Source organism: Podarcis pityusensis (genome assembly GCF_964106645.2).
Source record: "Podarcis pityusensis genome assembly, chromosome: 7".
Lineage (NCBI taxonomy): Eukaryota > Metazoa > Chordata > Lepidosauria > Squamata > Lacertidae > Podarcis > Podarcis pityusensis.
The window spans coordinates 14,585,929-14,613,484 of NC_138031.1; the positions used below are offsets into that span (position 1 = coordinate 14,585,929).

The following is a 27,556-nucleotide window of genomic DNA, read 5'->3' on the forward strand; positions in this document are numbered from 1 at the left end:
GGGGGAAGCCATGACGGTTTAAAGTGCTATGCTAGCGCTTTAAATGTATAGTGCAGATGGGGTCCTTACTTAGTGCTGGTACCTGCACTACAGGCTCACTTAGGATGTTCAGGGCCAGAAGTGTGGGATGCACAACTCGTGTTTTTCATGGACAAGAGAGTTTAGGAGGAATGGCTTTGGAATAGCTATCCCCTGCTGTCTGAGGTGGAGCCACATCTTGCTGGAGTCAAAGGACAATAAGCCAAGGGTTGGCAAGGCTTACTGGGCATGGGGTGGATCACTCCCGCAGAGATCCTCCGTGGGCCGGACCAGCGCAGCGCAAGGCCAGAAATCACGTCTGTGCATGTCTGTGGCGCCGCAAATTGCTTTTGCACATGCCCAGATGCCAAAAATCTCGCCTGTGCAGAAGCGATTTTGGGTGTCTGGGCATTCGCAGAAGCAATTTCCAGCACCGCGGACATGCACAGATGTGATTTCCAGTATCTGGGCATGTGCAGAAGCAATTTCCAGAGCCGCGGAAGAGAGTCCCTGTGCTGTGCTGCGCCGGTTTAGCGCAGCGCGCGGGGACTCACCAAGCGGGCGGCTCATGGCTGGTTAAACGGTCTTCGTGGGCCGCTTCTGCCCACGGGCCTTAGGTTGCCTACCCCTGCAATAAGCAAACATGGTCTCACTGCTAAGAATAGAATGCATGCTTCTTTAGCATTTTTTGTCATCTTTGTGTCTCATTTCACTCCTCTTTTCTTTTCCTATTCAAAAAGTCTTGGAGGATCAGCAGAATATCCGGCTAATCAGGGAATTGCTGCAGACTCTGTATCTGTCTCTGTGCACTTTGGTCCAAAGCGTTGGCAAGTCTGTCCTGGTTGGCAACATCAACATGTGGGTCCATAGGATGGAGACGATTCTTCACTGGCAGCAGCAGCTGAACAATATCCAAATCACCAGGGTGAGTGGCGTATCCTGTCTTGTTTGTTTTTGTGTCGAAAATGTTGCTTCTTTGCTCTTTCACGAAGCTCTTTTCACACCTTATTTTTTTTGCACGCTCTGTCTTTTCCCTCCCAGCCTGCCTTTAAGGGCTTGACTTTTACAGACCTGCCCTTGTGTTTGCAACTGAACATCATGCAACGCCTGACAGATGGGAGAGACCTGGTGAGCCTTGGGCAAGTAGCTCCAAGTCTTCAGGTGCTCAGTGAGGACCGGCTGCTGTGGAAAAAGCTTTGCCACTACCATTTCACAGACAGACAGGTAATAATAATAATAATAGGCTGCTGTAATCTTGAAACTGTGGGGAAAGTGATGGTCACAGAAGCAGCAGAAATACTGAAAATAAGACCAGGGTTTTGTTTAGTTTTACTGCCCAGTCGTGAAGCAGGATAAATTAGGCGTTTAAAGGCGAACCTGTGTAACTCAGTTTCTGAAACAATACATTAACCATCTTTCAAAAATCACACTGTTCTGAAGTTTGCTGTTCAGCTCTTCAACCAAACAAATGTTCGCAGAAATGAATATGTTAGTGATGGTAACATGCAGAGTTGCACTGCATTAGTAAAAGACTGCTTTGCAAAAAAAGTGTAAATGAGTCAAAATTGCAGATAAAAGTGTGTGTGTTAGATGGAATTAGCACCTACATGCTGATGGATTTTCAGGCGGACTTTGAAACACACACACACACACACACACACACACACGTAAACTTTGATGTGAATAACTAAATTTAAGACTGGAAATATGAGCAACCTAACTTGACAGATTAGTCTATCCATACTGCATAGACCAGTCTTGGGTCTTGAAGGTACTTGCCAGCTTTCTGCAAAATTCCTGAGAGCATGCCTGTACCATTCTTAAGTCCTACGGTGGGGATCCAAAGAAACAAGATATCTGCATTTTCTGCCCCCAAAGAGACAAGACTGCCCCCCTCATTTGAAAAAGCGGCTTGCTGCAAAACTCGCCACGAAAAGCTCCTGAATTTCCCCCCTCCTGCGTAGGATCTGCTTCAGATCCTAGTTTATATCCTATGCCGAACAATTCTCACCATTGAGCAGGCAGCAGTCCTAGTTTTATCGATCTGAATTTATGTAAATTTCACTACTAGTCCTGTCTCCTACTTATGCCACACTTGGGTGTTTAATTTGCTTGGCTGTGGTGTATATTCTGTCTTGGGGGGGGGGGTCTTGGATTTGCCTGATCCTCATTTCACTGTTGTGTGGCTCATAGGAGAATAGGAAGCTGCCATATAGAGTCAGATCATTGGGATCCACCCACCTCTGTATTGCCTATGCGGATTGCCAACAGCTCTTCGGGGCTTCATTCAGGGTCTCCCCCAGCCAAGGATTTGAACCTGGGACTTTCCGCATGCATAGCAGGGGCTCTCTCACTGAGCTGTGGCAGCTGCCCTAAACTAGCCAGTCCTTGGACAAATTTCCCAGGCCTGTGATTCCATTTCTTACGTTTCAGATTCGTAAACGGCTAATCATGTCAGAGAAGGGGCATTTGGATTGGAAGAAGATGTATTTCAAGCTTGTGAGGTGCTACCCAAGGAAGGAGCAGTACGGCGATTCTTTGCAGCTCTGTAGACACTGCCATATCTTGTCTTGGAAGGTAGGTGGCCAGTCCCAAATCCTCTTAGAATCATAGAGTTGGAAGAGACCACAAGGGCCATCGAGTCCAACCCCCTGCCAAGCAGGAAACACCATCAGAGCACTCCTGACATATGGTTGTCAAGCCTCTGCTTAAAGACCTCCAAAGAAGGAGACTCCACCACACTCCTTGGCAGCAAATTCCACTGTCGAACAGCTCTTACTGTCAGGAAGTTCTTCCTAATGTTTAGGTGGAATCTTCTTTCTTGTACTTTGGATCCATTGCTCCGTGTCCGCTTCTCTGGAGCAGCAGCAAACAACCTTTCTCCCTCCTCTATGTGACATCCTTTTATATATTTGAACATGGCTATCATATCACCCCTTAACCTCCTCTTCTCCAGGCTAAACATGCCCAGCTCCCTTAGCCGTTCCTCATAAGGCATCGTTTCCAGGCCTTTGACCATTTTGGTTGCCCCCCTCTGGACACGTTCCAGTTTGTCAGTGTCCTTCTTGAACTGTGGTGCCCAGAACTGGACACAGTACTCCACAGTACTCTTGATGGCTGGAGATTTAAGCTTGGGGCAGAGGATTTGTTGCATGGACTGCAATTGCAGCATCTTGCTTGAAGGGTCTTAAAGCTTGAGCTCTTGGACTCTGGGTGGAATTCAGTGCTACACTCTCCCAGCTGTTCTGCTTGCTAGATGACACAATCTCCCCTCTCCTCCCCCATGCATTGTTCTGAAGGTTCTCTTGACTTCCGCCAGAGTTTCATGGAGGTGCAAGAGCCCCACTGCATGAGCATAAGTCCTTGCACAGGGGCTGGTTAGGTGACTCCTGTCCTCTGGTTTCTTTGCCTAGTCCGCAAGATGTCAGTCGCTTTCACGAACCACTCCTTGGTGTTACAACGGTGGAAGCGTTTCTGCTGAGTGGAGATCTCAGCCATGCAATAAACTGAAAGCTTGACAGATCAGCGTGAGCTAGCAATCCCTGCCTTGAAATTCTACTCCATATTGATCCAGAGTAGATTCCAATGTATAGTTAGCAGAGTAAAAACTTAAACACGTTGCAGGACTCCCAAAAAATAGACAATTAATATTTCATCCAGCAGAGCTTTACTGCTACTGAAGGCAAATGAACATCATGGTCACAAATCCAATACATTCAGGATTGGCACTGTCCATAAGAAATCCAGTTGCAGCAGACTTAAGTTAAACTTACAATAACTTATAGTAAGTCTAAACCTTAATGCTAAGCATACTATGTACAGAACACCACACCAGAAGGGAAAGAGAAAGGAAACGCAGGCTCCTTCTGGCCTTACTTTGATAGTCAGCATGACCTTGACAGAAAGAGATAAGAGAACTACAGTGGTACCTCGTGTTACAGACAGGATCCGTTCCAGAGGCCCGCCCGTAACGTGAAAAGCCCGCAACTCGAAGCGCCATGTCTGTGCAGGCACGCGGCGAGATTTAGCGCTTCTGCACATGCGCAAGCGGCAAACCTGGAAGTAACCCATTCTGGTACTTCTGGGTTGCCACGGGATGCAGGACGAAAACACGCAACCTGAAGCGGACGTAGCATGAGGTATGACTGTAGTTTAAGGCAGCTGTGCTGAGCTTCTCTGAAGGAATAACCCAAACATCATGAACCTTCTGCTGGTTTCTCTCAGACAGAAAAGCTTCCAGAACCCTCTTGAATGAAGTAGAATAGGAAAGATCGCCACACATCAAATCAATACTTTCTGCACTAGGAAATGCAAACTGACCGTCCCCACCATACATTTAAGCAGTCTTATAACACTTTAACAGTCATGGCATCCTCCAAGGAATCCTGAGAACTGTAGTTAATTAGGGGTGCTGGGAATTGTAGCTTTGCGAGGGGTTTCCTGACTCCTCTCAGCATCCTTAAACCCATGTTTGTTGCTGTGATGTGAGTGGAATAGCCCACAATGACAAGTTTTGGTGCACTTCCTAAAACTTAAAGACCATGGTGGGGAAAAGGGAAGCTGTGGTTGGACTCCATGTCCCATCAGCCCTGGTCAACATGGCCAATAGTCTGGGATGATGATGATGATATAAATAAATTAAAAATTTATTTATATCCCGCTCGCCCTGGCCAGGGCCGGGCTCAGGGCGGCTAACACCAAATATAAATTACAATAAAACATAATAGAAAAGAAAAACAAACAAACAGTTAATTAAAATACGGCTTAAAATACAGCTTAAAATGCAGCCTCATTTTAGTAGTAGCCCATAAATCGGGAAAATAAAGGGAAGAAACATCAGATATTCACCCAAGCCAGCTATCCATGCTGGTCCTACATGGGCCAGCAAAAAAGCCAAGGGAAAATTTGTATACCAAATCCCATGTAAGGGGTCAGAGTGAGTCTAAGCTGAAGGCCAGGCGGAACAGCTCCGTCTTGCAGGCCCTGCGGAAAGATGTCAAATCCTGCAGGGCCCTAGTCTCTTGTGACAGAGCGTTCCACCAAGTCGGGGCCAGTGCTGAAAAGGCCCTGGCCCTAGTTGAAACCAATCTAACCTCCTTGAGGCTTGGGACCTCCAAAGTGGTGGTGTTTATGGACCTTAAGGTCCTCCGCGGGGCATACCAGGAGAGGTGGTCCCATAGGTACGAGGGTCCTAATTGTAGCTCCAAGGTTCCAAGTTCCCCATATCTGATGCATGTGGCCCAACAGCCACTTGTACTACGTTGACGGCATGAGTGACTTGGCTGAGCTTGCAGCTTGTGCCTCCAGCAGCAGCAGCAGCAAAACTCCCCTTGCTGCAAGTAAGCTGTTTTATTGTTGCTAAGCTACCTGCAGATATGCCATCAACATTGGTACCATCTCTATACAACCAGATTTTCTTCCTTTTCAGGGCACCGATCATCCATGCACGGCTAACAACCCGGAGGGCTGCTTGACTTCTCTTTCACCCCAGGACTTCATCAACTTGTTCAGATTTTGAATCCCCAAGTAATTTCACTGTGTAAATATTTTGCTACTCTGATGGGACACTTTATACTGCCAAACAGGCTCGCTCAACCTGTATATTGTGTGTAAATATTACGGCTTTGGAGTTCCTGAGTCAAGAGGACAAGAGGATTTTAGGAGGCGAAGGGAGTCATTATTCAGTGGCATTGAACTCTTTTTGAGAATATGGCCTTCCAACTGAACTGATAAATGTGTAAACACTGTAAATATATGATGCTTTGTAAGAATCTGAGTGCAAGCAACTGGGGAGAATCCTTATTCTGCTTAGGAAATTCAAATTTGTTTTGTTTTTGTTTTTTTGCATCCGTTTGAAATGTCTCTGGTTCCAAAGCCTAGAGAAATTAAAACACCATGATTAGGCTAAAGCTGTTGAACTACTTCCCGCTCTGGGTTTTGTTTACAATAGATATTTATACAGAAGACATTTTTAGAATCGGTAGCTTACAAGGGCATAGCCCTTTATCCTTTAAGATAAAATGAAAATCAATGTAAAATGTACACACCACACCATTTTCTACCTCTGAAAAGCTTTGCAGCCAACCCGATATGCAATGTGAAGTGTTTGTACTTTGTAGAGATTTAAAGGGGGAAGTTGATGGCAAAAGTAGACTTAACTCCTTTTTGTTACTGCTTAAGAGTCTGCTTGCTCTTTTGTTCGAAAAGCCTGGTTCTCAGAAATTTGGAAAGGCTCCAGCAGAACAGTGGGCCTGTTGTGATTGCTGGTAAAACAACAAACACGAAGAAGAATTAATGATGGAGATTCTAGTTGGTGTGTCACATCACATCGGCCCTGCATATTTTCTAGAGGCCTGCTGTTGTTGTTGCTGTCAGTCTCTCTCCAATACAGTGCCCAAATTCACATGTCACACTGAGCCCAAACTGGCTTAGCATGAATGCTTGGGTGTGGGAGCGGAGATCGCAGCCACATTGCTCCTCTGGAGTCATTCAGCTACTGTGCTGAACTAAACATAGTTTAGATTAGCATGTCTTCCAAACCTAGTCTTATGGCTAAGCTCTGTCCAGACCAGGCATAGGCAAATTCGCCCGCCAGATGTTTTCGGACTACAACTCCCATCATCCCTAGCTAACAGGACCAGTGGTCAGGGGTGATGGGATTTGTAGTCCCAAAACATCTGGAGCGCTGAGTTTGCCTGTGGTTAGTCCAGACTAACCACAAGCTGTACCCTAAGGTCTGCCCTGTGGTTTACAGTTTACGGGTCGTGTGGAAGATTTATACCACAAGCCCGGGTTCAAGCAACATGCGCAAGCAAGCCATGGCTTAGTTCTCAGCGCGATGGAGCAGCAGAATGACCAGGGAGGAACGAAGGAGCTGCAATGTTGCCTCCAGGACTGGTTGACTTTGCATACGTACAAATACATTGTGCTGTGAAAGTGGTGTAGCAAGCCTTGCTTTTTGCAAAGAGACGTCGCTTGTCTGTTCTCGGGCAAGCTCTAATGTGCAATACATTCTGCTATGTAGGCTTTAAGCTCTGTGGAGCTTGAATGTGGAAGATCCACTCTTTGGCCGGTGCCTGTGTGACATGAACCCACCTCCTCCTTCCCACACACCCCCAGAACAATTTTGCAACTTCCACATCACCCGCTCTCAAACTGTAGAACCCGCTGGGATGGGATTAAACCTGAGGCTTTCTGTTTGCAAAGTGGATGCTCCTACCGCTGCCTTTCTCCTTCCTTGCAGAACCGGCCCAGTATTAAATTAATTGCAGGGGAAACACTAAAACTCCACCAAAGGTGGAGGACTCGCTTCTGTCCCCTAAATAAGTGTCAGTGTTGGATTCTGAGAAGTGTGTGGCCTAGAGAACTGTAGAAGAGCTATTACCTTTTGCTTGAATAAGACCACAGGCAGGTGTGTGCATTAAGAATGTCTAAACCCCCATGAGGCACATGTATCTGTGCTTAGCCTATGTTGGTACCACACATGGTCTAATAAAGGGTACAGCTACACTCAAACAAGCTACATTATCCAAAGAACCAACATGATGAAAGTTGCCCTGTGTCGTGTGAAAACGTTTCTCCTTTGGAGCTGCTGCTCCTATATACTGCATCGGGTTTGGTGCTGAAACACAGAAATTCAACGCACAGGGATGTAAAAGATTTCAAATAATCACGATCATTTTATTGGTATTATTCAAAGCAGTAAACCAAAACAAAGGTACAGTCTGACAGCAGGGTACGTGCATAAAATACCCTTTTTGGGGGGCTAAGATTTAATATAGAAGCACAGGTTTTCAACGACGCTAAGGGTCGTTTAGGGGCATTGCTGGAGCCAGCAAGTTGCGGAAATGAAGTGAAGTTGGAACAGGGAAGTGAGAGCAGAGGCGTTGGTGGTGGTTGACGTGAGGAGTTGGTATAACTTGTTATCGAACTGATGTATTTGCCATGTGGTTGTGTCTTTCAGGAAATGAATTTAGCAGCCTATATAGTTTAGGAGAGTAGATGATGGGTCTGAGTGTAAGCAGAAAGTGGCTTTTGGTGTTTAGACGATGCGTGAATGAAAGAGGGAGGAGATTCAGTGGTCCCTTAGATTGAATGGGATGTTGTCCCACCAACAAACTGTCTTCCCTCTGCCAATTCCAACTCCTTTCTTACTTGCATCCACTGGCTATCGGCTTCCTCCTCCATGGTCTCAGCACTGCCATGATAGAACTTGGTAGCTGGGAGGATGGGGGCAAACCTAGAATGAGTTGGCTGTGCCTATCATGGGCTCTGCCGCCACCTACTCTTGGCCTCCCTGCCTTCTGCCCTACCAGTACCAATGGGCGCCAGCGACCACTAAAGGGACTGCTTACATGTATGTGCCGACTCGTTTTTATTATGAAGCCCATTAAAATAAAAATAAAAATGGTAGGGTAACATTTCTGGACCTATCGAGCATTTCCTACATCCAAACTAGCCTCTGGCAAGCAAATTCTCCTGGTTTATATTAGGATAGGACTTTTTTTGATTTTTACGAAATGTGTGAGTTTTATACTAGAGAAGCACTTATTCCACCCGTTGTTAGGGGGAGTTTTGTATGCACCTTGTATATATTATTGTTTAGCTATTGGATGAATCAGAATCTCTTTCATGTGTCGAAAAACATGCATACAGGTGACCAAAAACCCTCAATGGTGCCTCAGGTCATTTTGGGAGCAGTTTGGTTGGCAAGTATGGACTCTTTGTATGACATAAAATCAGATGCTGGGGCACCTGTAGGATGGATACCTGTGGATATGTAGTACTGTACAACTTCAGACACCAAACTCCTCCTTGAGGGCATCCCAACAGTTAACTAACTTTGGCTCCTTACCAGATTTATCTGACCCTGGATGGCTTAAGCTGAAACAAACCAGGATCCTTCCAAGTGCAGTTAAGTCTCTCCTAAAACTGACGAGATGTTCCTGGGCTTGAAACCATCCACTTGTTGTACAGGCGGGCGAAGGGGGAGATGTTGGCACAGATTTCCGTGCAACCTGTCGCAAGGCTCATTTTAACGACCCTTCTTGCATCTTGCCATAAACCCGTCTATTTAATTGAAACCACTCCTCTCGCTAGCTGACTCGTTGGCGAAAACAATGAGTTGCTGTCAATGTGATGCCTTTATGACTTAAAGTCACGCTCCCCCCCCTTTTTTTTTTTAAAGATGAGGTTAGCTCTTTCCCCCTCCACCCCTATTTTAGAAAAATTGTTAAGCATCCTGGAGTTCTGCCTGTGACATACGTGAGGCAAAATACTGACCAGGTTGTTTTTTGAACCCTTTTTTTAAAATGTAACTGCAGTCATAAAGACGTTTTCCAACTGGAAGTGACAAAGAGCTCCTTTAGCTTTCAGATCCTCATGTGTCTGGAAAATGCCCCCTTCTCATTCCATCGTCAGAACCCAGTCTTATGTCATTTGTACAGGTTTTATGTCCAACGAACATACAATTGCTGGATTTTCACCCATTGAACAATCTCTATCTATAGCGTCTTAACTCTGGGAATTTGCACTTGGAGGAGTACTGCTGCAAAATGTGATGTAGTGTAGGGAAAACCTCTTGAAGGCAATGGGCTTGATCCTGATGAACTAAAGGCCCGTTGATTTCAGGGTTAACAAACTTGGGTGCACAATCCTATGGTTCCTCGTAGTATCCCAAGGGCCATACAATATGGCTGATCTTGTATTCTGTGGGCAGAGAGGGAAATCTGCTCTCGTATGGGGGGGTGGGTTTCCTCCCAGCCACCGTGGAAAGAACTGGTGCTATTGCGGGCATAGGCAAACTCGGCCCTCCCGATGTTTTGGGACTACAACTCCCATCATCCCTAGTTAATGGCACCAGTGGTCAAGGATGATGGGAGTTGTAGTCTCAGAACATCTGGAGGGCCGGGTTTGCCTATGCCTGTGCTATTGCTTCCCCTTCCCCCAAATTGGAGCTCTGATGGTGAAGAGGATGAAAAGGCAGAGGCGAATTAGAGGAGGGGTGCCATGGGTCATTTTCCTGACATGACCTTGGGACGGTGATGAATGTTCACTGGCCCTTAACTGGCTTTTCTTCTTATTGGAATCAATGGATAGGGTTTGTTCTCTTTGAGAGGATAAAACCATAGGTTTCCCTTCTGTAGAACATCCAGCAAATAGAATGACAATCTCAGTACACTTCCACAAATCGCTCCCAAAAGAATTCTCTCCCTGTTCCAGACATATTTTCCAGGCATTTCCGTCCCCCCCCAATTAATTGCAGCCAGGAATTGGGGAGCAATTCGATCCAGTTAGCATTTAAAGGCAAATTTGCCCCATATCTTGAAGCAATACGTGAACCGGAAAAAAGCCATCTTTGGAAATTTGCACTTTTCTGAAATTTTGCAGCTCGATTCTCCAGTCAAGCGAGGTGTGCGAAAATACATTCTCTAAGAGGAAATTGATTTTCGGGGGTTGGGGTGTATGCATCTATTAGGAGAAATTAGCATGGAAATGCTGGTGAGTTTTCATGAGGGTTTTTTAAAAAAAGAATTGCAAAATGTTGTGGAAGGGCGGAGAACTGAATTTGAGGGGTTTTTAAAAAAAAAAAAAAAAAACTTGGGAGAACCGAAATGGATAGATTTCTCCATCCCTGACAGGATGGAGAACAACAACCTGAAGATACAGCCATAAGACCCTTCCTACATCCAGGGGCCTCCATCCTTACGTTCAATGGATCTCTGAGTTTGGGATTAGTAGTATGTGCCACATTGGGGAAAGCCTTCAGAACCCTTTACTCCAGAATGACCTTGTTGGTTACCATCAGATCTTCTCCAGAGTACTTTGGCTGGGATTTGTGGCTGTACACCAGAGATGAGGAACCTGTTGTCTTTCAGCATGTCAAGGATGATCCAAAATGTCCTGAAGGACCACTGGTTGTCCATCTTTGCGCTGCACCAAAGATGCCATGACAAAGTATGTTGGCATCAGCGGAGTTCAGCTGCAGCCTCTGTAAAGCAGTGGTGGTAAAAGCTCTCCGCCGTTGCCTTGTAGAAATGAGAATCGTTCCATTCATTCAGAATCGTTCATTGTTTGGAAACTGGGGGAAAGGGAGAGGCATCCGTTTGGCCCTCCGGCTCCTTCAGCCCTTTTCCCTCTCACGTACTGTCTTGACAGAAAAAAGTTATATTTCACTCTACATCATGCCAATAGGCCAGCTCAAGAATGAATTATTTTCTTTTTTAAAAAAAAAAGAAAATCAAGTTTTTTTTTAAGAACTCCATTGCCATTAATAATATATAGCTGCCTATATTTGTCTAAAAGTGGAAACTTTACTTGTTTAAAGGAGGTTTACTTTCATGTAGCTCAATAGGGTGGTTCAGAGGTTGAAAAGCATACCTTGTTGTGTAATTGAAACCCTTTTTGTGTATAATGGGGTGCTTGAAAATCTTTTCATATAAATGTCGCACATTCTTTTCTTGCATGTTCAGCCGTTTTTGATTTTTACAACTGTTTGGAACAAGCAGCGATGTAAAAAGATTTTTTGTAAACTTTTTTGACACTGAATTATAAATAAAATGTTCAGAAATTATTAATGTTGTATTTTCCCCCTGTCTTTGTTTGACTCAAACTTGCCCTTTTGCTTCAGTCCCTTTTATCTCTCTCTGTTCTCCCCCCTGCCATGCTCACCCAGCTATGGGGACAACTTAAATGTATTGTGTCTCTCCATTCTTCCGAATTTTATTTAAGTCATTCCTCCCCAATCACAATATCCATAGGAATCTGATTGGCCACTGTGAGAACAGGATGCTGGACTAGATGGGCCTTTGACATGATCCGCCAAGGGTCTTCTCATGTTCTTACATAACAGTCCAAACATTTTACAGTTTTAGATAAGATGAAAATCTCTTAATGTTGCTCTTCTGCATTTTTTTTAAAAAAAAACAAAACCCTTTTTGCTGTTAAGCTGCTTGCTTTCATGCTTATAAAGAAATGTTTGAAGAGCTAGATCTGTCCCCAAATGTGTGAAACACTAAAAACATGCATTATTATTATTATTAATTATTTAATTGATTACAGTGGTACCTCGGGCTACAGACGCTTCAGGTTACAGATTCTGCTAACCCAGAAATAGTACCTCAGGTTAAGAACTTTGCTTCAGGATGAGAACAGAAATCGAGTGGCGGCAGCGGGAGGCCCCATTAGCTGTAGTGGTACCTCAGGTTAAGAACAGTTTCAGGTTAAGAACGGACCTCCAGAACGAATTAAGTTCTTAACCTGAGGTACCACTGTATTTTTAAACATCTAACAATTCCCTCTGGGATTTCCTCCCTAAAATTACTTGTTTTCAATACAAGTTTTACCAGCTCTTTTATTCTTGCAAGAGGGGAGGGATTTCTGTCAATTTCCCCATCCTTCAGCAGTCCGCAACTCCTATGAATTTGTGGGGGCTACAGAGTGAAAAGCAGAGATTGGAAGCCCTAATTAGGAAGAGAAATTAGGATAGAAGCTCTGTAGCTTCAAAGGTAACCTATCGGCATTTGCCAACTGCATTTCACATTCTGCAACCCTTAAGTCAGAGTTGGGGCTGTGTTATATGCGATATTTCTGCACTTGTACAAAATGCATATGCATTGTGTCAGATGTGAAGTGCACTCTTGGGAGTTGGAGAGAGAGAGAGAGAGAGAGAGAGAGAGAGAGAGAGAGAGAGAGTGTTTTAATCGTTGTCCAAACCAATGCCTAAGATGAATTGCCCCACCCTGAAAAGTGTCAACTGAATCAAGACTTTTGGTGCAGATGTGATTTAATCCAGAGTAACTATATTGGACCATAAGGAAGGCTGATAGCCAAAGAATTGATGCTTTTGAATTATGGTGCTGGAGGAGATTCTTGAGAGTCCCATGGACTGCAAGAAGATCAAACCTATCCATTCTGAAGGAAATCAGCCCTGAGTGCTCACTGGAACGACAGATCGTGAAGCTGAGGCTCCAATACTTTGGCCACCTCATGAGAAGAGAAGACTCCCTGGAAAAGACCCTGATGCTGGGAAAGATGGAGGGCACAAGGAGAAGAGGACGACAGAGGACGAGATGGTTGGACAGTGTTCTCGAGGCTACTAACATGAGGCTGACCAAGCTGCGGGAGGCAGTGGAAGACAGGAGTGCCTGGCATGATCTGGTCCCTGGGGTCACGCAGAGTCAGACACGACTAAACAACAGCAACTTTATTCCACAATTCTAATCGCTCTCCTGCTGAAATATCTCATTTTGCAACCTCAGTGTCAACGAGGCATGCTTTGCTGCACTCATTTCAGAATTTCCTCAAGTCCCTTTTTTTTTTTTTTTACAAATTAAATGTTTCTTTCCTCAAAATAACTGGCTTGTGGGGTACCGAAGCGCAACCTGCCATTTTCCCGTCACCGCAAGCTTTATGCTTATACATCCGCTATTTTTAACACGACGACGGGACTCAGGGTTAATGGTAGTTTGGAGATGCGTCTAGACAGTTGTGATGGAGTGGGGGAGATCGAGGGAATTACAGGAAATACCCAGCATTGTAGAATGAGTGGAGATATAAACCTTCTCTTTCTGCTGAGTCCACAGCCGACTTGAGCAGCGTTTTGTTTTTGAGTTGTATTTGGAAGTTGCAGGAAATATCAAACACACACACACACCAAAGGAATGCAGTCTGCAACATGTTTACTTAAGAAAGGGCTCCCTAAAGGGAAGAGTAAGTGGGTTGCTGCTGCCAAAATAATGACATTTCTGCAATGCACAGAGGGATTTCACATACGAACACACATTTCTGTTTTCTACTGCTGCTCCCACATGCTAATTCCTGTACTCTGGTCCCCGTGGGAAAGCTCCACTTCACTTAATTTTATTCAGTTTTTGATAACCGAAATGTCCAAACGCAGGATATGGTATTGTCGCATGGGAGTTCCAGGCACCCACTAAGCAGATTCCAGTAAAACAATAAAAAAGGGAAGATGATGGTTTGTTGCTGGTATTACTTATTGTTAATAAACAAATTGAATATTCTGTTTAATTTGCATACAATTTTCTTTGTAGATTGAACGTACACCACTCATTTATTTTTCTGCATGTAATAATTCATGGATTTTATCCACTGCCATGACAGTGCTCAAATCATGTACGTGAGGAATGGACAGCTTTATGCTTAAGAGTCCCACTGGTGTCCAAACGTTTTTCAAAGAGGGCCAGATTTGATGAAGTGAAGGGCTGTGGGGGCCGACCAAAGTTGTTGAGCTTTTAGGATTGAAGTTGTTGAGGTTTTTTTAGGATTTTCTTCCAGGAAATAAACTGCCACACGGGCCGGATCAAGCCCCCGAAACAGACTTTGGACATGCCTGGCTTAGACCTTTGTTCTTTCAATAGGAGACAAACTGCAAACAGTGACACCTAGTGACAGAACACAGTATTAGTCTTCCCATCAAGAAGCTACAGGAGACCTTCAAAAACAGCCACTTCCCAGAATTATCTATGGCAGGGAGTCTGGGTTTTTTTGTGTGTGTTTTTTGCTTGAGGGTTGCATTCACCCTAAACCAACCCTCTGGGGGCCACATGCCAATCAGTTGCCCCTGGAACCCTTTAAGCTGGAGCAGCACTGGATAGCTCAGTTGGTTAGTGCCTAGTGCGGATAATGCCAAGGTTGCAGGTTCGATCCCTGTATGGGACAGCTACATATTCCTGTACTGGACTAGATGATCCTCGAGGTCCTTTCCAACTCTAAAATTCTATGAATCCAACACTTCTAGTCTTCAGAGGTGTACTGCAACACCGCTTAACCGGGGTGTCCGAACTTTTTAAAAAGAGGGCCAGATTTGATGAAGTGAACATGCATGAGGGCCGACCAAAGCTTTTTTTTTTTACAAGTTTACCCCAAAGTTGTTGACCTTTTTAGGGATTTAACCCAAATGTTGTTGAGCGTTTTTTAGGATTGGAGTTGTTGAGCTTAAGTTGCTAAGCTTTTTTTAAAATTTTACCCCAAAGTTGTTGAGCATTTTTTAGGATTTTACCCCAGGACATATACTGCCTTGGGGGCCGGATTAAATTGACCGGCAGGCCATCCAAGCCTCTGAAAATCTTAGAAACTGCGCTGCCCTTTGTCCAATGCTAAAAGCACACTCTGCTGGCTAAAGGTAGATCTGCACCCAGAGAAAATTCCAAGTTGCATTCAAAATGTTAATTGCATTCAATAATAATAAAACAATTATTACCTCTACAGACATCCAATTCATGGTGCAGCTCAATACGCAACACATTTTACGTATGTATGAAAATAAACAGCCTCTTTTCCAGCTTTGGGGTGTAAATGGTAATAAAAGAGCTCCCGGGTTCTGGTTAAGAACATTCAGATCTAAATGAGAATATCATTTGGCTATTATCAATTTGTGCTGGCTTAGGTGAGATCATTTATCCCACTAAACAAGGCAGCCGGTGGGTGCAGTTTGGAATTACTGGCATCGTTTTTCTACCGATATCTTGACCCATTATTTTTTTGCAATTTGCTAAATTCTTTGCCACAAACATGAGTCTGACCAAACTGCGGGAGACAGTGGAAGACAGAAGTGCCTGGCGTGCTCTGGTCCATGGGGTCACGAAGCGTCGGACACGACTAAACGACTAAACAACAACAAATTCTTTGCCACAGCATTTGCCTTCATAGAAAGGAGCTTCGTAGCTCAGCTTTCCACATACAGTGGTACCTCGGGTTACAGACGCTTCAGGTTACAGAAGCCAGAAATAGTACCTCGGGTTAAGAACTTTGCTTCAGGATGAGAACAGAAATCTCACAGCAGCAGCAGCTGGAGGCCCCATTAGCTAAAGTGGTACCTCAGGTTAAGAACAGTTTCAGGTTAAGAACGGACCTCTGAAACGAATTAAGTTCTTAACCCGAGGTACCACTGTACTTGCCTCCCAATTTTAGGCAGAATCTGCTGATCTGGGTGTTCTAAGCAGTTGTTTTATATCTCCCCCTTCTCACACGCCTCTCAAAGCATTCTTACCCATCTACCTATTGCCCACCCCTGAGCGGCTTCATTTGTGTCCTGCAGGGGGCTCCACTGCCGGTAGAAGATAGAACAATCTAGAACATGAAGGATTTCACAAGAAAAATGGCATAACGTACCAGTAGAGTATGCAGAGGTTCCCGGAGTCAAACACTGGCCTGTCTGAGAGCTCCTAGTCTGAAACCCTGGAGAGTTGTTGCCAGTCAGGGTAGACAATACTGAGTTAAATGGACCAACAATCTAGTCTTCCTATGTTATTTTGGCTCCTCTCAATATATATAAATATATTTAATTTTATTTTTTTTAAAAAAGGTTTTATTCCGTTCAGTACATTTTCTTTTATTTCCCCCCGCCTAAATGCAACCAGTACGATTAGTCCAACTTTAAACATCTGAATACAATAAATAGGAATGGCGCTCATCAAAAGGATTTCTTCGCCGTGAGTCAAAAATCAGTTCTGGCTGCCGAACCCTTGCACAAATTCAGGGAGAGACAGCACAGATCCCCATCCAACATCTGGATTCATACTGATGAAGTCATCCAGGTTCATCTTGAAGTCTTTTTTTCAAAAAAGAGAGAGAGAGAGAAATAAATTATTATTATTATTATTATTATTATTATTAGTGCCCTGCCCATCTGAATGGGTTTCCCCAGCCACTCTGGGCGGCTTCCAACAAAGATTAAAAATACATCAAAATGTCACACATTAAAAACTTCCAGGGCTGCCTTCAGATGGCTTCTAAATGTCAGGTAGTTGTTTATCTCTTTGACATCTGATGGGAGGGCGTTCCACAGGGCGGGCGCCACTACTGAGAAGGCCCTCTGCCTGGTTCCCTGTAGCTTTGCTTCTCTCAGGAGGGAACCGCCAGAAGGCCCTCAGCGCTGGACCTCAGTGTCCAGGCAGAACGATGGAGGTGGAGACGCTCCTTCAGGTATACTGGACTGAGGCCATTTAGGGCTTTAAAGGTCAACACCAATGATGTCAAGAGTACATTTGAGTGTCCCAGAAAGTTGTCTGGGAGATGATACATAATGAAATGGGGGGAAAATGTTGAAAATAACTTTTGTTAAGAAACCTGAAGCCTTTTTATTAGTAATTACAGGTACCGATCTACCAAAGGAGCAGAAAAGACTTTTTTATGTCTGGAACAGCAGCTACCCAGGTCTTATTAGCTCAGAGTTGAAAAGAAGATAAAGTCCCTACCAGAGAAGAATGGCAAACTAAGATGATGGACTATGCCGAGATGGCAAAGCTGACAGGAAAACTCAGGAACCAAGAGGGTAAAAACTTAATAAAAGAATGGAAAAAACTTATAAGCTATCTAGGAGACCAGTGTAAGCAGATGGAAACAAGAGCAGGATTTTGACTCACTTGTAGTATAAAAAAATACAACGGACAATATGGTTTGATATAAAAATTGGAGTTATATATGAATATGCAGTTGCAGATTCTTAAAATGAGACCCCATGGGGGGGGGGGAGTCCCGAGATTCAGAGAATCTCTTTATACAGATATATCTTTACTAGTTTGTGTTTATTTGTACTTTGTATTTGTAAAACCAATAAAAATGATTTAAAAAATAAATAAATAAATAGTATATTTGAGTGGTGGAGGTTCCTAAACAGACCCCTAAAACACCTCTAGGCAATTCGGCATCCGACAAGAGCATCTGTCCATGCTCAAGACCCTTGTCTGCACACCTGGAGAGACACTGCCATTCATTGTAGAAAATGCTGAGCTAGGTATGACCAATGGTCTACAGGTAGACACGGACAGGTGCGCCGGCAGGCATCGGGTCTATGTTCTGGACAGGCTTAAACCAGCAAATCTGGAGGCAAAGAGGGTGGGCTGTTAAAAAGAAGGGAAGACTTAAGAGGGAAATTTCAGCAATAACTGACTCAAAAAAGGTTGTGCATGTTGCAGCCATGGGAAAACTCAATCATCTCTACGTGCGGCAGGAAACTGAAGAGCTCTTGAAGATTTTGCAGGGGTATTTGATGGAACTTTATGGCATATCTTAATAATCACCCCTATCTCAATATAAAATCCCCCTCAAAGTATGGCTCCATCTGAAAGCAGTTTTAAGTAGCATTGTCCATTTGTTTTCTGGTCCATGGGGTCACGAAGAGCTGGACACAACTAAACAACAACAACAAACGGGACTGAGAGTGTCCTAACAGTGTCTAAGACTACGGTTCTCAGGATACTTTGGTGGGAGCCAGGACTGTTTAAACTGGTGTGATACTGCTCTGGATGTGTAATGCAGATGCGTCCATGCTGTCAAATATATGAAATGCTTTGAGCCTGCAAAGGGAATGTTAAGACAGCAGATGTAGCGGGTGTCTAAAACAACTTCTTACCTGCGGTCTCGATGCACGGGTATAATGGAGGCGGCTTTTGCCAGTTCCCGCTGGCATCTTTCATGTGGGATCGGTCAGAAGCAAACGTCTTCAGGTACACGTCGGCTCGAACCAATCGGACTTTTCTAAACAAGCCAAACACTTATGTGACGGGGATTGCATAGTCCGCAATGGAAACATCAGGGCTGACTCTGCTCCTAGTATTTTCAGCTACAGCTGGACCAAACATGGATCGTTAGGCATCAAACTCCTCAAATGTAGTTAACCGTGAACTGTTTTAAAAGGAAATCCACTTTAAACACGCAAATTACATTTTTGAAGTATGGTTTAAATCGCAATGCAATGGGGCTTAACTTTCAGGTTAAGGGAGTGCACCCTAGGGCCGCAGAGCCCTATATGAGAATAAAGCCCCACTGATCACTGTTGGGCTTACGTCCAAGTAGAAATCATAGAATTGACCTGGAAGCAAAAGAAACCATGAGACTCTCTCTCTGTGGCACTTTAAAAGACTAACAAGTGCACTGCTGCAAATGTTTTTGTAGGCAAAAGCCTGCTTTATCATTGTATAGTTCCTGAAGGAGCATCTCCACTCACACCGTTCAGCCCGGACACTGAAGTCCACCTCCAAGGGCCTTCTGGAGGTTCCCTCCCTGTGACAAGCCAAGTTACAGGGAACCAGGCAGAGGGCCTTCTCATTAGTGGCGCTCACCCTGTGGAACGCCCTCCCATCAGATGTCAAGGAAATAAACAACTACCTGACTTTTAGAAGACATCTGAAGGCAGACCTGTTTAGGGAAGTTTTTAATGTTTGGTGTTTTATCATGCTTTTAATATCGTGTTTGAAGCTGCCCACAGTGGGTGGGGTATAAATAATATATTATTATTATTATTATTATTTTATTTTACTGTCAAAACAGGAGCATCTAAATCTGTTGGTGCCTTAGAATGTTTTATGGTAGGCATAGGCAAACTCCAGCCCTCCAGATGTTTGGGACTACAATTCCCATTATCCCTAGCTAACAGGACCAGTGGTCAGGGATGATGGGAACTGTAGTCCCAAACATCTGGAGGGCCGGAGTTTGCCTATGCCTGCTTTATGGTTATGGAAGGTATCCCATTCTTCCTTTGCCACCAAATTGTTTACATCCACGATCTACAAAAATGATGAACAGAAATATAAAAAGAGGAAAAACAAAAACACTTTATGACAATTCCACTTACCTGTTAGCATTTGTGCAAACTGTAGTTTGCGAAGGGGAGCTGAGAGTTGTTAGGAGACCCCCTGTTCTCTCCACAGAGCTATAATTCCCAGAGTTCCCTAAGAAGAGGCTGTTAAAAACCTGGGAACTGTAGGATCGGGAGGAGAATAGGGGGTGCCTAATAACCATGGGCACCCTTAACAGACTAGTTCCCAGGGTTTTTTTGGGGGGAAGCCATGATGATTTAGAGTGGTATGATACTGCCTGAAATACAAAGTGCAGAAGTTCAGCAGAGGCCAACTAAACCTGTAATGTGCCATGCCAGTTTTGAGTAGGCCAAAATCTTGGTTGTTACTACAGTTGCACAGGCAATGTCTGCCCTCACCTTTGAAATTCTGGATGAATAACGCTGTCTGATTTAAAAGCCTTTTCAATATAGGTGTCGATGGGGCAAGGGAAAGGCAGCAAAGTATCGAGGTCGTAAATGAAATTCTGGTTTCCGCTGGCCACATGAAGCAAAACAACATGGTAGTCCTGTAAGTAGACAGTATTACAACTTCTTAACTGTAAGAATCTGTGACAAATGGCTGAGAGAAGTCTTCATCTAGGAATAAAACAATTCAAAAACATACACAATCAACTTTTTTAAAAATATTTTTTATATGGAAAAAAAAACTTATTGCATTTTTTTCCCTCCAAGAAATTGAGTTGGTGTAGTACACACTTTGAGCCCTGTGGTCTAAACCACCAAGCCTCTTGGGTTTGCCAATTGGAAGGTCGGCGGTTCGAAGCCGCATGACGGGGTGAGCTTCTGCCAACCTAGCAGTTCGAAAGCATACCAGCACAAGTAGATAAATAGGTACCACTGTGGCAGGAAGGTAAACGCCGTTTCCGTGCGCTCTGGCCCTCGTCATGGTCAGCAGTTTTTAGTCATGCTGGCCACATGACCCAGAAAGCTGGCTGTGGACAAACGCCGGCTCCCTCGGCCTGAAAAGCGAGATGAGCGCCGCAACCCCATAGTCACCTTTGACTGGACTTAACCGTCCAGGAGTCCTTTACCTTCTCCCTCTCTTCATTTTATCCTCACAACAACCCTGACAGGTAGGTTAGGATGAAAGGCAGTAGTCAGAAGGGACTCCAAGGGTCATCCATTCCAACCCCCTGCAATGCAGGAATCTCAGCTATTGAATACCACCCAGTGGTGTCAGAATATACATTTACCTAGAAATATTACCGGACGCTGTCGAACTCCAGCTCCCATCAGTCCCAGCTATGGCCAGGCATGATGGGAGTTGTAGTCTTAGCAACATCCGAAGGTCCACAAGTTTCCCACCTCTGGCTCAAGGAGCATAAATTAGGATTCATATCATACTACATTGGCTTGTGTGTTGGACATGGACACACAAGACATATATTTAAATTCCTGGCAAGGCTATATTTCATTGACTGGCCTAGCGCATGTCACATATTTGAATGAGGCGCAGCCATCTTTAGACTGGGCGAATTGCATTAGAATTAAGTGCTTTAAAACAGGCCTCTAGCCTAATACTGGGTAAAATCTAGACATATCTACAGCTTTTTAACTGTGGGTTATGCAGGGAGGTTGAAATGGGGTCACAGAATTCACTTTCTCTAGAGCGACACCTTTTTTTAACGCAATGGGTGCATTTAAAAAGAAAATAAAAGTAGCAGTAACAGTCGTTAGCAGAGGGACCAGGATAAAGCAGACGGAGTCCAGAGAGAGAGAAGAAACAGGTAATACTTTACTGAGGTAAATGGTACAAAAACAGCATATGAGAAGAAAGGGACATTTGTCCTTCTTAGGTCAGGCTTACACAGGGGGGAAACTCCTTCAAAACTCCATTTCCAGCAACAGTGGAAGGGGCAATTGTAACATTAAACTAAGAAAGGAAGCTCTGAATTTCCTCACCCAAATCACAGGTTGACCAACCATGCCTGCTTGCTGCTCCCAAAGGGGCACCTGTGGATTACAGAGAACAGGTGACTGCATTTCAGTACGGTAAACCAAGATAAAAGAGTTCAGATTGCCATTGAGTTAGGCTTTAAAAAAATATTATCTGATGCAGCTAAGATTTTTTTTCATCGGAATACAGGATGAGACCCAAATATCCCCATGCCGAGTGCCTGAAAAGCTCTTGAAGACCCATGGAAGATTTGCTCCTAACATGAACGTAGTTTAGCCATTTCAAGTTTAGCATTTCGCGGCGAACCTCAGACTCACGCCCTCCCCTCTCCACCTCTGGGGTGGCCGTGATGAGCCGATCGAAAGCTAATCATCATAATTTATTTATACCCCGCCCATCCGGCTGGGTTTCCCCAGCCACTCTGGGCGGCTTCCAACAGAACACTAAAATAAAGTAACCTATTAAACATTAAAAGCTTCCCTAAACAGGGCTGCCTTCAGATGTCTTCTAAAATTTTCTGCTCCCACTTAGATTGAGCTCATTTTAGCATGTTGTCCAAAACCCTAAACTGTGGTTTGTACGTTCAAGCAAGCTGGTTTCATCATCCATGCTATGAAACTGGCTGACCTGAACAAATCATAGTCAATATCAACTAAAACACTGACTTGGTTTGAACATAGGGCGCATAGGTAAACTATTGCTCCCACAAGATGGGAGCGATTGATACCAACTTGGGTGGCTTTAAAAAGAGAACTGGACAAATTCATGAAGGAGAAGGCTATCCATGACTACTAATCCTGATGGATGTATTCTGTTTTCATGGCATAGATGCTCCTGAATACCACTTGCTGGGAAACCCACAGGTCTGGAGAATGCTATTCCGTTCAGATCCTGTTTGCATCTGTCATAGGTGCTTTAGCTGAGATACGTGCATTCCAGGGGGTTGGACTAGATGATAATAATAATAATGATGATGATAATAATAATAATAATAATAATAATAATTCATACCCCGCCCTCCCCGGCCAGAGCCGGGCTCAGGGTGGCTAACACCAATAAAATTTCAGTAAAAACATAATGGGGTGGGGGGAGAGAAAGAAACAATTTAAAATACGGGTTAAAATGCAATTTAAAATGCAGCCTCATTTTAAAAGTCAAAACCATAAGGGGAGGGATGTTAGGATATTTCCGTTCCACCTTAAAAAGGGAGCAGGTTGTTGTGTCACAGTCTGCGTATTTCCTGTTCACAGGATGTTTCTGTTTTTTGTATATAGCTGTTGTTGTCTCTCTCTGTGCCTCCACACGCAGGCAGACAGTCATGTTTTTCGTTTGTTCTGACCAACGCTGAATAAAGTTGTAAATAATGCTCTCCTGGGTGCATCTTTTGTTGTGCAAACTCTGCTGAAAGGGCGTGCACGAGCCCTGGATTGTGGCAAGCTACAGTGGTGCCCCGCAAGACGAATGCCTCGCAAGACGAAAAACTCGCTAGACGAAAGGGTTTTGCGTTTTTTGAGTCGTTCCGCAAGACGAATTTCCCTATGGGCTTGCTTCGCAAGACGAAACGTCTTGCGAGTTCTTGCGAGTTTGTTTCCTTTTTCTTAAAGCCGCTAAGCCGTTAATAGCCGCTAAGCCGCTAATAGCCGTGCTTCGCAAGACGAAGAGACTCGCGGAACGGATTAATTTCGTCTTGCGAGGCACCACTGTATTTCTGAGGCTCGTGTAGCTAATTGACTGATACTGTATCTACGGGAGATCGATGGATCGTCTGGAATCGACGTGGAGGCATGATGGCCTTTGTCTCCCTGGCAGTATCCCAACAACCAAGTCCAAGTCCAAACCAAAGGCCAGGCGGAACAGCTCTGTCTTACAGGCCCTGCGGAAAGATGTCAAGTCCCGCAGGGCCCTAGTCTCTCGTGATAGAGCGTTCCACCAAGTCGGGGCCAGTACTGAAAAGGCCCTGGCCTTAGTTGAGACCAACCTAACCACCTTGTGACTTGGGAACTCCAAAATGTTGTCATTTGTGGACCTTAAGGTCCTCCACGGGGCATACCAGGAGAGGCGGTCTCATAGGTACGTGGGTCCTAGGCCGCATAGGGCTTGGGGTCCCATCCAAGTCTACAATTCTATGATTCTATCCGGTTGGCCACTAAGAAAACAGGAGGCAGGAGTAATGGTCATGGGCCTGATCTTCATTGTCTTTCAAACCCTATTTCCACTCGGCCTGTCTACTCAGAAGAAAGTCCCCTTGATTTCAGGTAGGCTTACCCCCAAGAGAAGTAGGTATAGGATTGCAACCTAAAACAACTACCAGGATCCTATTCTGCATGCAGTAGCAAATAAGCCACTTAAGCTATCACATATATTCCATAGAACCCAGCTTCTGATGCTGCCGTGGCAAATGTCATTTCGCATTTCAGAATCAGTTCAAAATGCTACAACTCACCATCCTCCTGTCATTGGAAATGAAAACCGCATAAAATTCTTCTAAAGGGTATAGATTCTGGTTTTGGATGTATTCACAAAGCTTCCACACATTTTCCTCACTGTAGCAGAGAAAACAGAGAAACACAACCTACTACATTTCCATTCCACGTTCTCCCCAGTAATAAAATTTCAATATTGCATGCATTCACTGACTTTATGTTGTTTTTTAAATAGGGAACCTTTCCCAGCCTGAGAGACCCACACTCGCTTCCGGACAACATTCTGAGGTCCACTTGCTAGTGGGGAGTTTGGGTTCAGAGGCAAAAGTGTATGCGACAACAGCCGCGAGAGGGCGCCTGCGCACTGAGAAGGGAGGCACTCGCCCCGGGAGCCGACGGAGGCGGCGCCTCAGAGCAGGGCGTGTGCCGTGAAGCGGGGAGCCCGGCCGGCCGGAGTTGAGCAGCCAGCAGCGCCCCGGTCCCGTCCCGTCGATTAACCATGTCCAAATCACTGAAAAAAATTGTGGAGGAGAGTAGGGAGAAGAACATATTGGAGGTGGACATGTGTGATCGAGGGATCTCTTGCATGCTGGACATATCTGGCTTGTTCACTCTGTCCCATATCACACAGCTGGTCCTCAGTCACAACAAGCTGACAACTGTGCCTGCAAACATTGCAGACCTCCGGAATTTAGAAGTGCTCAACTTTTTCAACAATAGATTGAGGAGCTGCCAATTCAGATTAGCAGCCTTCAGAAGCTGAAGCACTTGAACCTGGGGATGAACAGGCTTAACTCCTTGCCACGAGGATTTGGCTCCTTGCCAGCTCTGGAGGTTCTTGATTTGACTTACAATAACTTAAACGAAAATTCGCTTCCTGGAAACTTCTTCTATCTAACCACCCTGCGAGAGTTTCAATAGCACAAGGATGGAAGACTGAAGAAACCCCAACTAAAGAATCATGGCAAGAAAAATTGATGGACGATACAGAACTGGCAAAACTGACATATAAGCTATGGGACAAGGATAACTGTGACTTTAAAGATGAATGGGAAGCCTTTACAAAGTATTTGAAGACGCAACAAAGCGAATTGGACTCCTTGGCTGGCTTTGAATAAACATTCACAAACCTTTTATTGATAATAATCAGCTAAATAGTTTGAGGATCTATACAACTGTGTAACATGCAGAAAACAGCATTTTTAGAGAAAGACTGGAACTGAGGGAAGTCGGGGGGTGGGTGGGTTCTGTGGGGGAAGGGAGGAGGAGGGAGGAAAAATGGGGGGGGGAAATAAGGATGATATATTTCTGGATAATATGTTTTGTTTTAATTTTGAATAAAAAGTTATTAAAAAAACAACAGAGGCAAAAGTGGTCTAAGCAATGAATGTAAGATTTTCTTTTATACAGTAGGCTAGTTTCCACATATAAACCCCCACCTCTATCCTCCATTCAGGCAAGCAAGATGCACTATCAGGGTTCAAAGAAACATTCTGACCAGGCCAAAACATTTGGGATGAGAAGCATGGGCAGTGAGGGAGAGTTTCAGGGATCAGACTGAGGACAGCAATTGTCCCCTCAGGGCAATCGAGAGCCCCAATTGCCCCAGGGTTCTTGGGATTCTCCACCCATTCTTTACAGGGTTTATTCCTCATTCCACTTTCATGTCCCACTCTGAAAAGCTTGATCCAATCACTTTTAAAAGCATGTGTTTAATGTAATCAGCAGATTTTTTTCTGGAGACCTTCTTATTTCTCCCAGAATCTATGCCCACTCCAAACACACACCTTTGATCCCAGGTATGCTGATGGACAACTGCTTCTTGGGAGAAAAGCAGTGACAAACCTAGACAGCATCTTAAAAAGCAGAGACATCACCTTGCCAACAAAGGTCCGTATGGTAAAAGCTATGGTTTTCCCAGTAGTGATGTATGGAGGTGAGAGCTGGACCATAAAGAAGGCTGATCACCGAAGAATTGATGCTTTTGAATCATGGTGCTGGAGGAGACTCTTGAGAGTCCCATGAACTGCAAGAAGATCCAACCTCTCCATTCTGAAGGAAATCAGCCCTGAGTGCTCACTGGAAGGACAGATCCTGAAGCTGAGGCTCCAATACTTTGGCCACCTCATGAGAAGAGAAGACTCCCTGGAAAAGACCCTGATGTTGGGAAAGATGGAGGGCACAAGGAGAAGGGGACGACAGAGGACGAGGTGGTTGGACAGTGTTCTCGAAGCTACAAACATGAATCTGACCAAACTGCGGGAGGCAGTGGAAGACAGGAGTGCCTGGTGTGCTCTGGTCCATGGGGTCACGAAGAGTCGGACACGACTAAACGACTAAACAACAACAATGCTGATGGAAGTTCATAACTTCCCAATGAAATGTGGGGTGTTTGCATGCAGTGATCAGGTAACCTCAAGGAGAGTGAACCTATGTCAGCAAGGCAGGTCTTGTCATCTGGAGAGGTAATTTCGGTGCTATTAATGCAGCAGTTTGACTTCACCCCCAGCGGCGTCCTCCTTTGTCTCTCAAGATAGACAGATGCCAGCATCAATCAACTACAATTTCCACAACCTCCGGCCACTAGCTGTCTCAACTTCCTGCACTGGCGTTAAGGGGAAGATTTCTGCGGAAGCAATTCTCCAGGAATCAACTTCGGAGGGGCTTCTAATATTTTGGAGAGCTCCCGATATTCTGGAAAAGGTTGCAGCAGCTGCTGCGATCCTCTCCAGAGCTGCGATGCTCTAGAATTAAGTGGTCCTTATGTCCTATTCTATTAGGAGCATTGCAGCAATCGCCTCCTCTCCCCCCGTGTTGCATGCTTTCTTACCAGTAGCAGCCGGTGTAGACGCAACCGGGCCGAGCAGGCACCGCGGGCTCATAGCCAGCCGGCGCTGCAGCTGCCGCATCTGCAAGACCCGGCTCTGCCTGATCCATTCGGACCCTCACTCAGCTAGCAAGGGGGAAGGTTGTGCGGGGCTCATTTCCAGAAGAAAGGCTTGGTGCATTTCGGCGCCGCTGCAGCTGCTTAGACCCGGGAAGCACCGCGCGGCTTGTGTTGCAAGCAAGTCCTTCCCCGGGAAACGCGGCAGCGTTGCAAAGACTGGAAATCCCAGGGAAGCGAAGCTGTGCACGGAAGGGGGAAGCCTCAAGCAAAAGCTGGTGGGAGGTTTCAGCAAAACCACCTTGGCCTTGCTAACCCCGAGCCTTGCTTTGCATGCATGCTGTTGCTTGGGGGCCCGCCCCAAATAAATTCGTCACCAAAACTACCGTAATCTGTATGAAACTGCCTCTCAAAGATACAGTACTGCGCCCCAGGCTGCTGCCTAGCCAGTCTAGTGAGAACACCAGCTCCGGATGCAGGGCTGCAATCCTGCACAATTGCACAAAGCAAGTCTCGCTTCCGATGCAATGTTTCCCCCCCAAAATGTATTTATTTATTTATTCATTCATTCATTCCCCGGCCAGAGCCGGGCTCAGGGCGGCTAACACCAATAAAATTTAAGTAAAAACATAATGGGGGGGGTATAATTTAAAATAAAGGTTAAAATGCAATTTAAAATGCAGTCTCATTTTAAAAGTCAAAACCACAAGGGGACGGAAGCATAAGGGTCAGAC

At 44.9% G+C, this 27,556-nt stretch overlaps 2 protein-coding genes and 2 long non-coding RNA genes across 5 annotated transcripts in view; 2 read left to right on the plus strand and 2 right to left on the minus strand.

Moving 5' to 3' along the window:
- Positions 1-5,927, plus strand: part of FBXO32 (F-box protein 32) — a 33,304-nt gene extending 27,377 nt beyond the window's left edge. Inside the window, exons 6-9 of the mRNA XM_081012752.1 lie at positions 759-943; positions 1,060-1,242; positions 2,452-2,595; positions 5,447-5,927. Coding sequence (XP_080868878.1) covers positions 759-943; positions 1,060-1,242; positions 2,452-2,595; positions 5,447-5,536 — 602 coding nt within the window. The 3' untranslated portion in view covers positions 5,537-5,927. The remainder of the gene's footprint in view (positions 1-758; positions 944-1,059; positions 1,243-2,451; positions 2,596-5,446) is intronic.
- Positions 1-27,556, plus strand: part of LOC308480937 — a 122,573-nt gene that overhangs the window by 47,466 nt on the left and 47,551 nt on the right. The gene's annotated exons all lie outside the window — the stretch shown is intronic.
- LOC308480935 lies at positions 7,783-12,663 on the minus strand. Its single transcript, XR_013988318.1, has 2 exons — positions 8,138-12,663; positions 7,783-8,102 (listed from the first exon to the last, which is right to left on the minus strand). It is a non-coding gene; the product is annotated as an uncharacterized lncRNA (long non-coding RNA).
- On the minus strand, positions 16,354-27,210 carry NTAQ1 (N-terminal glutamine amidase 1). Of its 2 annotated transcripts, XM_081012864.1 has the most exons (6): positions 26,769-27,203; positions 23,959-24,058; positions 21,521-21,571; positions 19,976-20,124; positions 18,392-18,516; positions 16,354-16,588 (listed from the first exon to the last, which is right to left on the minus strand). In XM_081012864.1, exons 1-6 carry the CDS (start codon positions 26,873-26,875, stop codon positions 16,482-16,484), a joined length of 639 nt encoding a protein of 212 aa, XP_080868990.1. In that variant the 5' UTR covers positions 26,876-27,203; the 3' UTR covers positions 16,354-16,481. The 2 variants fall into 2 exon arrangements, with proteins under 2 accessions (XP_080868990.1, XP_080868991.1); XM_081012865.1 differs by lacking the exon at positions 21,521-21,571 and having other exon boundaries at positions 26,769-27,210.